The 12,053-nt window shown below is 53.4% G+C and overlaps 1 protein-coding gene across 1 annotated transcript in view; it reads left to right on the top strand.

Annotated features, from left to right (window-relative positions):
• Window positions 1-12,053, top strand: part of Gata2 (GATA binding protein 2) — a 24,647-nt gene that overhangs the window by 6,014 nt on the left and 6,580 nt on the right. The window contains exon 3 of the mRNA XM_048786255.1: window positions 5,082-5,091. Coding sequence (XP_048642212.1) covers window positions 5,082-5,091 — 10 coding nt within the window. The remainder of the gene's footprint in view (window positions 1-5,081; window positions 5,092-12,053) is intronic.

Raw genomic sequence — 12,053 nt, 5'->3', positions numbered from 1 at the left:
ATATATATATAAATTACAAACCAATGGGGGAGCTTGGAGATTATTTCTGGAAAGTTCTTGGATCCCACAAATCCTAGCAGGAGAGCTGGGAGTACCAGCAACGAGGAGGGGCTGCTCTTGGTTTTGGGGGGCAGTGGCGGCCTGGTGGGGGACATCTGGGCAGGAATGGGGTGGAGTCAGTCCCCTCTGGGGTCCCCTGGTTTTTGTGTGTGGCCCTCTGGACCCTTCCAAGGTACAGCTGTACATAGACATGTCCTAAGCTTAAGAGTCTGTAGGTGGTGATCTTGGGGGTGCAGTGGCCGGAGAGGGGAACCGTCCCCCCCCACTGTCCCCAGCTCTGGAAGACACCTGTCCACCAAGTGCCATGTCTTGGGCTGGGGAAATCACCACACCCCAGAAAGTAACTTATTTTGTACTAGTATCCGCCTGAGAAAAAAAAAGAATCGGCAGTATTTTCTGTTTCTATGTTTTATTTGGGCTTGTTTTATTTTGGATTTAGTGAACTAAGTTATTGTTAATTATGTACAACATTTATATATTGTCTGTAAAAAAAATCGTATGCTACCCGCCTATCCTTAAAAGTGAATACTGTTAAGAATAATAAAAAAAAATACTTTTTTTGTGAATCAATCTTTAACCTGTTTGGTGGGGTCCCCCAGGGGACACCCCAGGAGAGGGAACGGGTGGGTGGGTGAGTGGGGAGGACTGATGCATCACCATTTAAATTTTTAAAAAATCTTGGGTTTCTTGGAAAAAATCCAAACCTGACACCCAGTTACTTCTCCCCAGGGACATTTCTGATCTCTGAGATACCTGGTCACCACTGTTCACTGACCAACCTGATGGATATGTATGGACAAACCTGATGGCCAATGTCCGATCAGCGATATCAATGACTGTCGTCTTTGATCAAGGATGTTGATCATCGGTGACAGCTAGTGGGGCGCGGTGGCGCACGCCTGTCATCCCAGCGGCTTGGGAGGCTGAGGCAGGAGGATCGCCAGGTGGAGGCCAGCCTCAGCAACTCAGCGAGGCCCTGAGCAACTCAGCAAGACCCTGTCTCTAAATAAAATAGAAAAAAGGGCTGGGGACGGGGCTCAGAATATCATGACTGATATTCTTGGTCAATGAAATCTCTGATCCCCAGAGACTTCTGCTTCCTAACAACCGATCACTGATACTGATCACCAATAATTCATCAATGCCTCTGATCCGTGATGTGTCTGATCACCCAAATCGATAAACGGTGATTACTGTCTCCACTCACCCATAGCCTGCCTGCTCATGAATCTCTCTTCTCATCCATGTTTCTGATCGCCAAGGTATTGATCACCAATGCACCGTCACTAATGTCACAAATAGTAGGATCGCCAATGTCCTCGATTGGTCTTTTTCTTTTCTTTTCTTTCTTTTTTTTTTTTTTTGAGAGTCTCATGATGTTCTCTGGGCTGCCCTCAGACTCCTGGGTTCAAGGGCAGGCCACCAAGTCAGGTGATCAGTTATTTATTTTTCTCCTAATGATCTGATGATCATCATGTGTGACCTCCAATATCTCCAATCCCATTACCAATGTCTCTTTTTTCGGGGGGGACAGGGTTGGGTGGTACCAGGGACTGAACCCAGGGGCCCTCGACCCCTGAGCCCCATCCCCAGCCCTTTTTATATTTTATTTAGAGACAGGGTCTCCCTGAGTGGCTCAGGGCCTCACTAAGTGGCTGAGGCTGGCCTCCATCTTGCGATCCTCCTGCCTCAGCCTCCCAAGCCACTGGGATTCCAGGCGTGGGCCACACAATGTTCTTGGTCACTTGTGTCTGATCATTAATATCTCTAACCAACAATACACCTGATGTCCAATGTCCCCATCATAGACTCCTCTCACCATCAAATTTTCTGCCAATGCCGCTGACCCATCCAACCCAGTCACCTGCCTCCGATGACCAAGGTCTCTTATCACCAATATCTCTGATGTCCGATATCTGACATTGCTGCCTCTTCTTCAGGGTCCCCAAGGGCTTAAGCATTAACCTCCCTGGCCACCAATCTAGTGATTGGCCCCTAGTCATTGGTATCACCAGTCGCCCACATCTCTGATTACCAAAGTCTGTAACCCCCCTTGGCTCTGGTCACCAAGTTTGAACTGCAACAGGCCACTTATGACCCTCCGGACGCCATGACGGCACAGTCACCGAATCTGATCACCCAATGTCCTGCAGGCCCTTGGTCACCGAGGACCTGAGGATCCCATACTTTCACTGTGGATGCTCCTGGTGACCCACACCCATGATCCTCCTGTCCCTGATCAGTGTCAATCAAGGATAGTTCACCAAGTCCTCTGAGTCCGGCCTCCTCATTGGTGCATGACTATGACCTCCCCACCTTCACCATCTCTCATTATGACTCACAGAGCAAAATCCCTCCAAAACCATCATCATCAGCCAGACACGGTGGCCCACATCTGTCATCCCAGTGGCTCTGGAGGCTGAGGCAGGAGGATCTCGAGTTGGAGGCCAGCCTCAGCAAAACCTCAGCAAAACCCAGAGCCCCATCCTCAGCCCTATTTTCTATTTGATTTAGAGTCAGGGTCTCGCTGAGTTGCTCAGGGCCTTGCTAAGTGGCTGAGGCTGGCCTCCAACTTACGATCCTCCTGCCTCAGCCTCCCCAGCTGCTGGGCACTGCGCCTGGCTCCGGTCACCCCATATTTTATTTTGGACAGCATCGTGCCAGGCACTGTTGTGGGTTCCATCAAACAGGAAATAAGTAGATGAGCAGGTTGGTGCCCCCAGGCCACCATAGCTCCAGACCTGGCGCCACAAGTGGCTGTCCTTTGCAGGGCTCAGGCTGGTTTTGTAGACCCTGGGGCCTGGCGCCAGGGCGGCCGGGGTGGGGCTGGTCTTTGTACCATTTGTTTGCTCCCAGGTGGGGCCGGCTGGCCCTGGCCTCCTTCCCTCCGGCTGGGCCATTTCCAAGCCTCACTTTGACTCTCCCGGTTTCCATAGGAAGGATCCAAACCCGGGTGACCTCCCTTAGCCAAAAGTTGGGTCCTGCTCCCTGAGGCCTCCAGGGGACCTGTTATGAAGACAGAGAGGGACAGAGATTTCCAAGGGATCTTCAGGACACAGGGACACACACCGCCCCGGGGTGGGAGGCTGTTCAAAGGAATAGTCCATCCAGAGGGACAGCAGATTCACCTGGGGCAGGGGATTCCCAGAGCGGGCGGGTCCTAAATGACACAAGACAATTCGATTCAAATTCCATTTTTTTTTTTGGTCCCAGGGAGTCCCGTGTCCCCAGCCCTTTTTTTCTATTTTATTTAGAGACAGGGTCTCGCTGAGTGGCTTAAGGGCTAAGTGGCTGAGGCTGGCCTCTACCTTGGGATCCTCCTGCCTCAGCCTCCCGAGCTGTTGGGATGACAGGCATGGGCCACGGTACCTGGCTCTTTTTTATTTTTATATTTTTATATTTTAATTTTAAGGTAAGATGATTTCAAACTTGAAAAAGGAACAAGCAATCCCAGCAGGATAAATATCAAACCAGATTCTATTGACACAATAGTTCAAACCTTTTGCTTCATCTCTGTAACAAGGAGCAGATCAGCCAGGCCCACGGTGGCACGCACGCCGGCCATCCCACAGCTCGGGAGGCTGAGGCAGGAGGATGGCAAGGTGGAGGCCAGCCTCAGCCACTTAGCAAGACCCTGAGCAACTCAGCGAGACCTTGTCTCTAAATAAAATATAAAAAGGGGCTGGGGATGGGGCTCAGGGGTTCAGCACCCCTGGTATAAAAAAAAAGTGGATTAAATGGTTTCAGGTTAGGAAAGTCACATACAAAGAGGTGACAGTGACAGTTGATTTCTGTGTCTCTTCCCTCAAAGGAAAGGGCTTCTCTTTCTCGGGAGGCCCTGCCTCGGTCTCCAACAGACCTCTGGTGCCTGGGCCGACCTGGGTGTCGCGGACACTGGGTACTCACAGGTCCACATACACCTGTGTGGTAGGCGGGACACTCAGGAGAGATTTGATCTTCCTGTCCCCGTTGGTGGTGTCTGTGGGGACTGGAATCCAGGGCTCCCGCCCGCTCGGCCAGTGCCTTCCCACGGAGCCACGTCCCAGTCCTAAAGATTTAATCTCGAAACCAGTCCCTGCAACCTAGCCAGCTGGGTCACCGCGCCTGGTCCCCCCCGCCCAACTCCATGACCAGAGAGTCCCTGGGAATCTCAGAGGCTGGGACCAGCCTTCCTAGGGAGCAGAGAGGGGGACAGAGAATTTGAACAAAAAGATGGGACAATTTTTTTTGCAGGCAGGAAGGGCGGCAGATTGATTTGGGGTGGTGCTTTGGAAAGGAGCCCTGAGATGCTCCCACCTCCAAGATTTAAAATTGTTGCACGATTACCCAGAAGCCTTTGCAAGAAGGCCTAGAACCTGAGATTTTTCAGGATCCTCCAATTTCTTTCTTGATACCAGGGATGGAACCCAGGGGTGCTTAACCCCTGAGCCCCGTCCCCAGCCCCTTTTTCTATTTTATTTAGAGACAGGGTCTCGCTGAGAGGCTCAGGGCCTCGCTAAGTGGCTGAGGCTGGCCTCCAGCTTGTGATCCTCCTGCCTCAGCCTTCCGAGCGGCTGGGAAGACAGGCGTGTGCCCTGTGTCCTGGCCAGGTCACCACTATTTCTAAAACTGAGAGGTTACCTACAATCTAAATACTCAGCCAAAGGGGACGGTGAGAAAAATATATATATATACAAGAAATAAAAATAAATACATATATATATATATAAGAAATGAAAGTAGGAACTCAAGAAGATATCGGGTCCCCCGTATGTTCACCGCCCCATCATTCACAATAGCCAAAAGGTGGAAATGACCCAGGTGTCCAACGACAGATGAATGAAATCCCAAATGTGGTCCTCTCCAAACAATGGAATATCATTCAGTCTTAAAAAGGAAGGAAATTGTGACATGAACCAAACTTGAGGACATGATCTTGGAAAAACAAAAAAAAAAATAAGGCAAACACAGTCGAGTGCTGCAGGACTCCCCTCACCTGAAATCCCCAGCAGCCATCGAATTCAGAGAGGGGAAAGAGGGAGCCGCACGCCCGTCATTCCCAGAGGCTCGGGAGGCTGAGGCTGGAGGATCGCAAGTTGGAGGCCAGCCTCGGTAATTTAGCCGCACATAAAAAAAAAAAAAGAAGAAGGGCTGGGGATGTGGCTCAGGGGTGAAGTGGTCACCCTTTACCAATCCCAGGTTTAAAAAGAAAGAAGGAAAGAAAGAAAGTGGGTGTGCAGGCCGGGGTGGGGGAGGGGAATGGAAAGTTCTGGGGGGTGTGGACAGTAGTGAAGGTCATACAAGCCCCGTGAGCACTGCGAATGCCACTGACCTAACCAGGTAATTACGACCAGTCATTGCGACATCAAAGTGGAAAGAATTTTCACCGCATGTTAACAAAGGCAGACATCCGTGTGAGAGATGATTTTTTTCCCCATCTTTTCTCCACTTTCCAGACGTCCTGTCATGTGATTTGATAACTTTAAGGATGAAAATTAATATTTATGCCCTGGAGCACGCTGTTCATCCCAGAAGCTCGGAGGCTGAGGCAGGAGGAACGGTGGCTACAAGGCAAAGAGGCAGACAAGGAGCAGCGAGGAACAAAATATAAACCACAAGGTGCAACCCTCCAGTGACCTACTTCCTCCAGCCTTCCCCAACCTGCCTATGTGGCTGAGGCTGGCCTCCAACTTGCGATCCTCCTGCCTCAGCCTCCTGAGCCCCTGGGATGATACTCTCACTAGCGTCTCATGAGCTTCGGGGCGGGGTGTCTCACATTCAAACCATATCACATACCTGTGATAAATCTACGTGTACACATCAGGCTCAGTAAAAGGTGAACAACAATCATAAAATAAAACAACCAAAAACAATATACTGTAATAAAATGGCCCGCATCCCTATTGCTTTTTTTGGGGGGGGGCTCCTATTAAATTAAACATGGATTATTTGAATATAAGCATTATGATAAATTATGGAAGGGGATCTAATAACAGAGCCAGCTGGTAACGAATGGGAGGGTAGCATATACAGCATGGATACACCAGACAAAGGGAGATTGATGTCCTGGGCAGGACCGAGGGGAATAGTGATTTCATCAAGCTCACCCACGCTTGGTACTGCCCAACGTACACTTTCATTTTTTTTGCCATTGGGTGGGGACGTCTGCAGAACGATCTTTCTAGAATATGCCACGGATCCTCCTCTTGCTCCAAATCTTCCCAAGAGTTCCCCATGCCAGGACACAATCCGAGTACTTAGGCCTGGTGTCTGAGCCCTTGGTTGGGCCTCTATGTCCCATGACCTCCACTGTCCCAGGCATGGCACACTATATATACACCCGCTGTCTCCCCACTGAGACTTCATGAATCCATTTCCAGACTCGAGGATCCTGCTTCAATAAGAAATAAATAACCCAACAGGTCCCCTGTAGGTTTATGACTTTAGCACATCAGAAAAGCTACGCGAATAATAACTTCAGGATATGAAACAAATTCCCAGCCTCAGCTATTGACCTTTGGGGTCAGATTAATTTTTTTTTTTTTTGCAGTGGGGGATGTCATCGGTACCTGTAGGATGTTGGGCAACGTCCCTGGTCTCTACCCTGGCCATCAACATGGGTTTCATATGTCAGGGGACAGGGTGACACAGGTGATTTCAGGCCCCACCCCAAGCAGCACAAGGAAGATTTGTGGATCAGAATCGTCCGTTGCAGAGAAGGGCTCCAGGCCTTCTTCACCTGACCCGGCAAAACCCAGATGCATGCTGGGTACCAGGTGAGCTGGGTCGTGGGGGGCCAGGGCACGGGGGGTGGTGAGGCAGCCCCACGGGCCCAGCAGAGGCCATGACTTTGAAGACGCCATGTTCTGATCTCCAGACCCAGCAGGGTTGACAGGCGGGTGGAGGTGAGTGTACACACGTACACAGGTGTGCACACCCGGGAGACTCGGTGGCTGAGTGGGTGTTTGCAGAATGGGACACCCGACACGGGCACGGTCACCAGGGCAGCTGACAAGTGCCCAGCACGCAGCACGGGATGGGCAGGAGCTCAAGAGTGGGTGGGTGGATGGGTGGATGGATGGGTGGGTGGGTGGATGGGTGGGTGGGTGGATGGATGGAGCTGGAGTACGGTGGACACCATTCAGGGTAGCCGTGTTCATGGTCACGCTAACCTTGACTTTGTTCTAGTCTCTTTCTAGGAAAACCCAGGTAGCCCCAGGTCCCAGAAACCACAGATGACCGTGGGTGTGTGAAGTCCTGGGGGTTGAGTCCTCTTGGGTGTGTAGAAGTTCCTGTTGGAACCCCACCAGGGACACAGCACTGCCCGCTAGGAGGCGGGGACCCGGGGAGGGCAGTACCCAAACAGGCTGGAGCTTCTTGGAACTCAGAGGGTCCACAGAGGATCCTTATTCAGATAGTCATCCTGCATCTGAGGCCAGCTCTGACCTCCAGAGTCCACAGGGGCCACCACCAGGAAGGGCGTAGCCTTTGGTGGGGTCAAGGAACTGGGGGGGGGCAGTTGGTGCCCATCCCAATGGATGGGAGGGTGGACAGGAAGCCTTTCCAGAGGTCTGAACCCCATCTGTGCCAGGAACTGAGTTGAAATCTTCTAATCATTTCGAGGAAAGAAGACAGGGGACCTCCCACCGTGGCCCACTTCCCACGACTCCCTGTCAGGCATTCATGAACTCGCCCGCTATTTGGGGGGTTGAACCCAGGGGCCCTATGAACCCCTGAGCCCCCTCCCCAGCCCTTTTCATATCTTATTTAGAGACAGGGTCTCACTGAGTTGCTTACAGCCTCACTAAGTGGCTGAGGCTGGCCTCCACCTTGCGATCCTCCTGCCTCAGCCTCCTGAGCTGCCGGGATGACGGGTGTGTGCCCACGTCACCTGGAAAACTCTCCTACTATTGAGTAACCACCCGCCTGCCCACCTCAGTACCCATCTGCACCTTTCTATCCCTTCCACCAAGGACCCATCGGCCTACCGCACCTCCCAGTTACTCGTCATCAATCCGTCCCCTTATTGGGTCTGTCTCGTCACCCACAATCAGCCCCATCTTTCACTGCACACTTACACAACCCTCTTGCAACGAGGCAGAGTTGGTCACCACCCTCCCTTTTTTCCTGATGAAATAAGGAAACCGAGATAAGAGAGGTTAAGTAACTTCCCCAAGAACACACAGCTAGAGATTGGCAGAGCTGGGATTTGAACCCAGCTTGTCTGACGGGGCAGACGGACCCCTTAACTGCCAGGTCATCTCTGTGTCTGTCTGTCTGTCTGCTCGTCCACCCACGCACCCACCCTCAGTTCTCCGTCACCCACCTGTCACCTCCTAGCTCATCCGTCCCGGGTCACCCATCCATCCTGGTGGTAATGCAGTTACAGAGCCACGAGAGAAGTCCCCTAATGGTCCATCTGGCCGGGGCAGGGTAGCCTGGGAGTGGGGTGGGGGTGGCTGGGCTGGGCAGGGCTGCCCGGGGGCTGGAGGGAATGAGCTGAATGATTGCTAGGATCATCTAATTAGGGACGCATGTGATAAGCAGATAGGATCGGGGGTGATTAGAATCCTTTTAAGAAGCCACTCCATTAATTACCGAGACAGAGAGGGGCCTCTGGCTGCTGAGAATACCAATTGGGGACCTCGTCGGTCTACATCCGTCTGGCCCGTCCTCTGGGGAAGGCTTCCTGGGACTGCTGTGTGACCTTGGGTGTACCTTGCCCTCTCTGAGCCTGCCTGGGCATTGGATCCTTCTGCCCAGAGGAGCCAGGGTGCCCTGAGACCAGCCACCACCAGGAAACAGAGTCCCTCGTGGGAAACGGCAGAGGTCAGCCCCAGAGAGTCCCCCAGGATGGAGACAGAGGAGCCCCGGTCAGGGGAACGGTGATTTAACATTAGGACCACCCACAACACTGTGCTGATTGTCACCTTTACCAATCCCGATGTCACCATCCCCATGAACATCCCCACCCCCCGCCATGCCCACCTTCTCTGTCACGACCATCACTGATATGATCATCACCACCAACATCTCCTCCCCACCACTGATCACCATCGATATGACCGTCATCACCACCATCTCCTCCCCACTGATCACCATTCAGTCACGACCACAGTATCACCACCGTCACCGTGTCCACCAGCATCAGGACCACCATCGCCATGACAGGCACACTGTCACTGGGCGTCATGTGTAGGAGGACAATTAATACAAGCTTACGCAACAGCTGGACAAGCTGGGGGACCAACTCTCGGGAAAGGGAGTGACAGCTGATGGTCTCAAGCTTCCGCTCCAAAGCGAGAGGCTCTCAAGATCTTACTTGGAAGCTGCTGAGACTCCCATGATTTTTCCGGAAGTCCCTCAACAGCCCAGTGGGCACCCGGAGCAGAAGAGTCACCGAAACTGGCTCAGAAATCACGGCAACCTCTGGGGACCCGCTGCCCACAAATGACTCTTTTTCTTCCAGGTTCAAAAATCTCATGCCTGGGCGACTTATATGGAATCACATGGGTAAGTTGGGGGGGTTCCGGAAGAATCTTCTAGGCTTCTGCAAGAAGACCATTTCAGGGGTCTTGAGATGGCGACTGAAAACCCAGAGCCCCACCTTCCCCATACCACCTGCCACCTTCACCGGCTGACGTCCCCTTTCCCACAGCCGTCCTCTCCACCATCGTCCATGAATATCGCAATTCCCGCCACCCACCCCCTTACCAACACTGTGGCCGCCACCAGAACCATTGCTCTTTCTACCGGGATGTAACCACACCGTGACCAGGATGTTGCTCCCTCCTCGCCCCCTGCCGGGGTTATCATCCTCTCCAGCCGTTGCCTGGACACTTGCGGAAACCTTCCTGAGGGAGTTCTATCCCCTACCCTGGGGACACACTGACCCTGGGGGGAGAAGGCCACACATTCCCCATGGAAGCTTTAAATGGCGGCCGTGAATACACCAGCTGTCCCCGGCTTCCATGAACATGGTACGCCTCCGACCGGCATGTGGTGCCCAGTGTGGGAAGACATGAAAGAGAGAGAGAGATAGAGAGAGAGAGAGAGAGAGAGAGGGGTGACCCTGGGGCCAGTGAGTAAAAGTGGCACAAGCCAAATGCTTGCTGAGATCCAGGAGATGGGGAGGCCATGTTGGGAGGAAGCTGGGTGAGGCGTGGGGAGGCCATGTTGTGAGGAAGTGGATGGGGCGTGGGGAGGCCGTGTTGTGAGGAAGCTGGACAGGGTGTGGGGAGGGCATTGTGAGGAAGTGGATGAGACGTGGGAAGTCCGTGTTGGGAGGAAGCTGGACGAGGCATGGGAAAGCCTGTGTTGGGAGGAAGTGGACAAGGTGTGGGGAAGCCATGTTGTGAGGAAGCTAGCGAGGCATGGGGAGGCCATGTTGTGAGGAAGCTGGACGAGGCATGGGGAGGCCGTGTTGTGAGGAAGTGGACAAGACATGGGAAGTCCATGTTAGGAGGAAGTTGGACGAGGTGGGAAAGCCCATGTTGGGAGGAAGTGGACGAGGTGTGGGGAAGCCATGTTGTGAGGAAGTGGATGAGGCCTGGGGAAGCCATGTTGGGAGGAAGCTCAATGAGGCATGGGGAGGCCATGTTGTGAGGAAGTTCAATGAGGCGTGGGGAGGCCATGTTGTGAGGAAGCTCAATGAGGCATGGGGAGGCCATGTTGTGAGGAAGCTTGATGAGGTGTACCTTCCACTGACGCCACCATCTTCACCATCACCATTTCCATTGCCACCACCAACCACACCAGTAGCTTCTCTAGTAGTTATTTCTGTCACCTCCCCATCCTAGCAACACCTCTTCCATCATCGAGCTATCACTGTCACCTCCATCAGGACATGGCCACCTTCCCCACGCCCATCATCAGCTCCACTGTCGCCACACAATTATGATCCCACCAACACCGTACCTTCACGTGACGCTGCGACCACGATCCCTTTGCCCATTTTAACGGTCTTCTCCATCATCAAGGATGGCCTGTGTGACATGACCATGGTCAACAACAGCTCTGCTGTAGCTGTGTCCATCCTGGTGGAAGACCACAGAGCCAGTGTCTTTCTCCAGGTCCCATGGGTGAGCCTGACCAGGAGGACACGTTCGAAGGATGTTAACAGAGTCCTGCAACAGAAATGTGGTCTTCACCGGCAGCTACTGGCCCTGGGACTCTTCGTCTGTCGATTGGTCCTGCCAAGTGACTTGGGTTAGCCCAAGTGGGTGGGTGGGTGGACGTGGGCCATTGCTAGCAAAGTGCAATTCACCATTTCTTGGCCAGGTGTGTGGCTAGGGGGTGATAGCACTGACCACTTGAGGCCAGAGTTGCAGAGTGTGGATTTTGCTTTGCCCTCCCCCCTCCCTGGGATTTGGAACTGGAGAGAAGATGCCGTCCCAGGCAAGATGCTCATAACTAAGCCCTCAGGAGCACCGGGAGGAGAGAAGGAGAGAGGGAGGTCAGAGATAAAGAAAGACCTCCTAAAATGGCCAGGCACGGTGGCTCTCGCCTGTCATCTCAGTGGCCCGGGAGGCTGAGGCAGGAGGATCGCAAGGTGGAGGCCAGCCTCAGCCACTTAGCGAGGCCCTAAGGAACTCAGGGAGACCCTGTCTCTAAATAAAATAGAAAAAGGGCTGGGGACGGGGCTCAGGGGTGAAGCACCCCTGGGTTCCATCCCTGGTGCCCCAAAACAAACGACCCCGGTTGGTTGAGTCACACCTGACCACTACCACTGACCTTCATCGCCCAAACCGAGGCCCGATCCCAGAGGCTCATCCGGCCTCCGCTCCTTGGCCAGTGGAGGCTCAGCCGGCAGCCCCAGGGTGACTGGGTTTCGTGTCCCAGGGTCACCGCGATGGCCCACCTCATTGGCAGAGCCTGGTGGACAAGGCAGACCTTGTGTGGCCCCAGGCCCCACCCCAGGAACTGATGTCACAAAGGGGCCCCTGGTCCCAGCTCTGGAGGGGGGCCCAGCCCACCAGGCCCACTGCGGCACTGTCCCTCCCCTCCCCCCCACC

Source organism: Marmota marmota, unplaced genomic scaffold (genome assembly GCF_001458135.2).
Source record: "Marmota marmota marmota unplaced genomic scaffold, marMar, whole genome shotgun sequence".
In the NCBI taxonomy this organism is placed as follows: domain Eukaryota; kingdom Metazoa; phylum Chordata; class Mammalia; order Rodentia; family Sciuridae; genus Marmota; species Marmota marmota.
The sequence above is the reverse complement of the archived record's forward strand: the minus strand, read 5'-3'. Positions and strand labels throughout refer to the sequence as shown.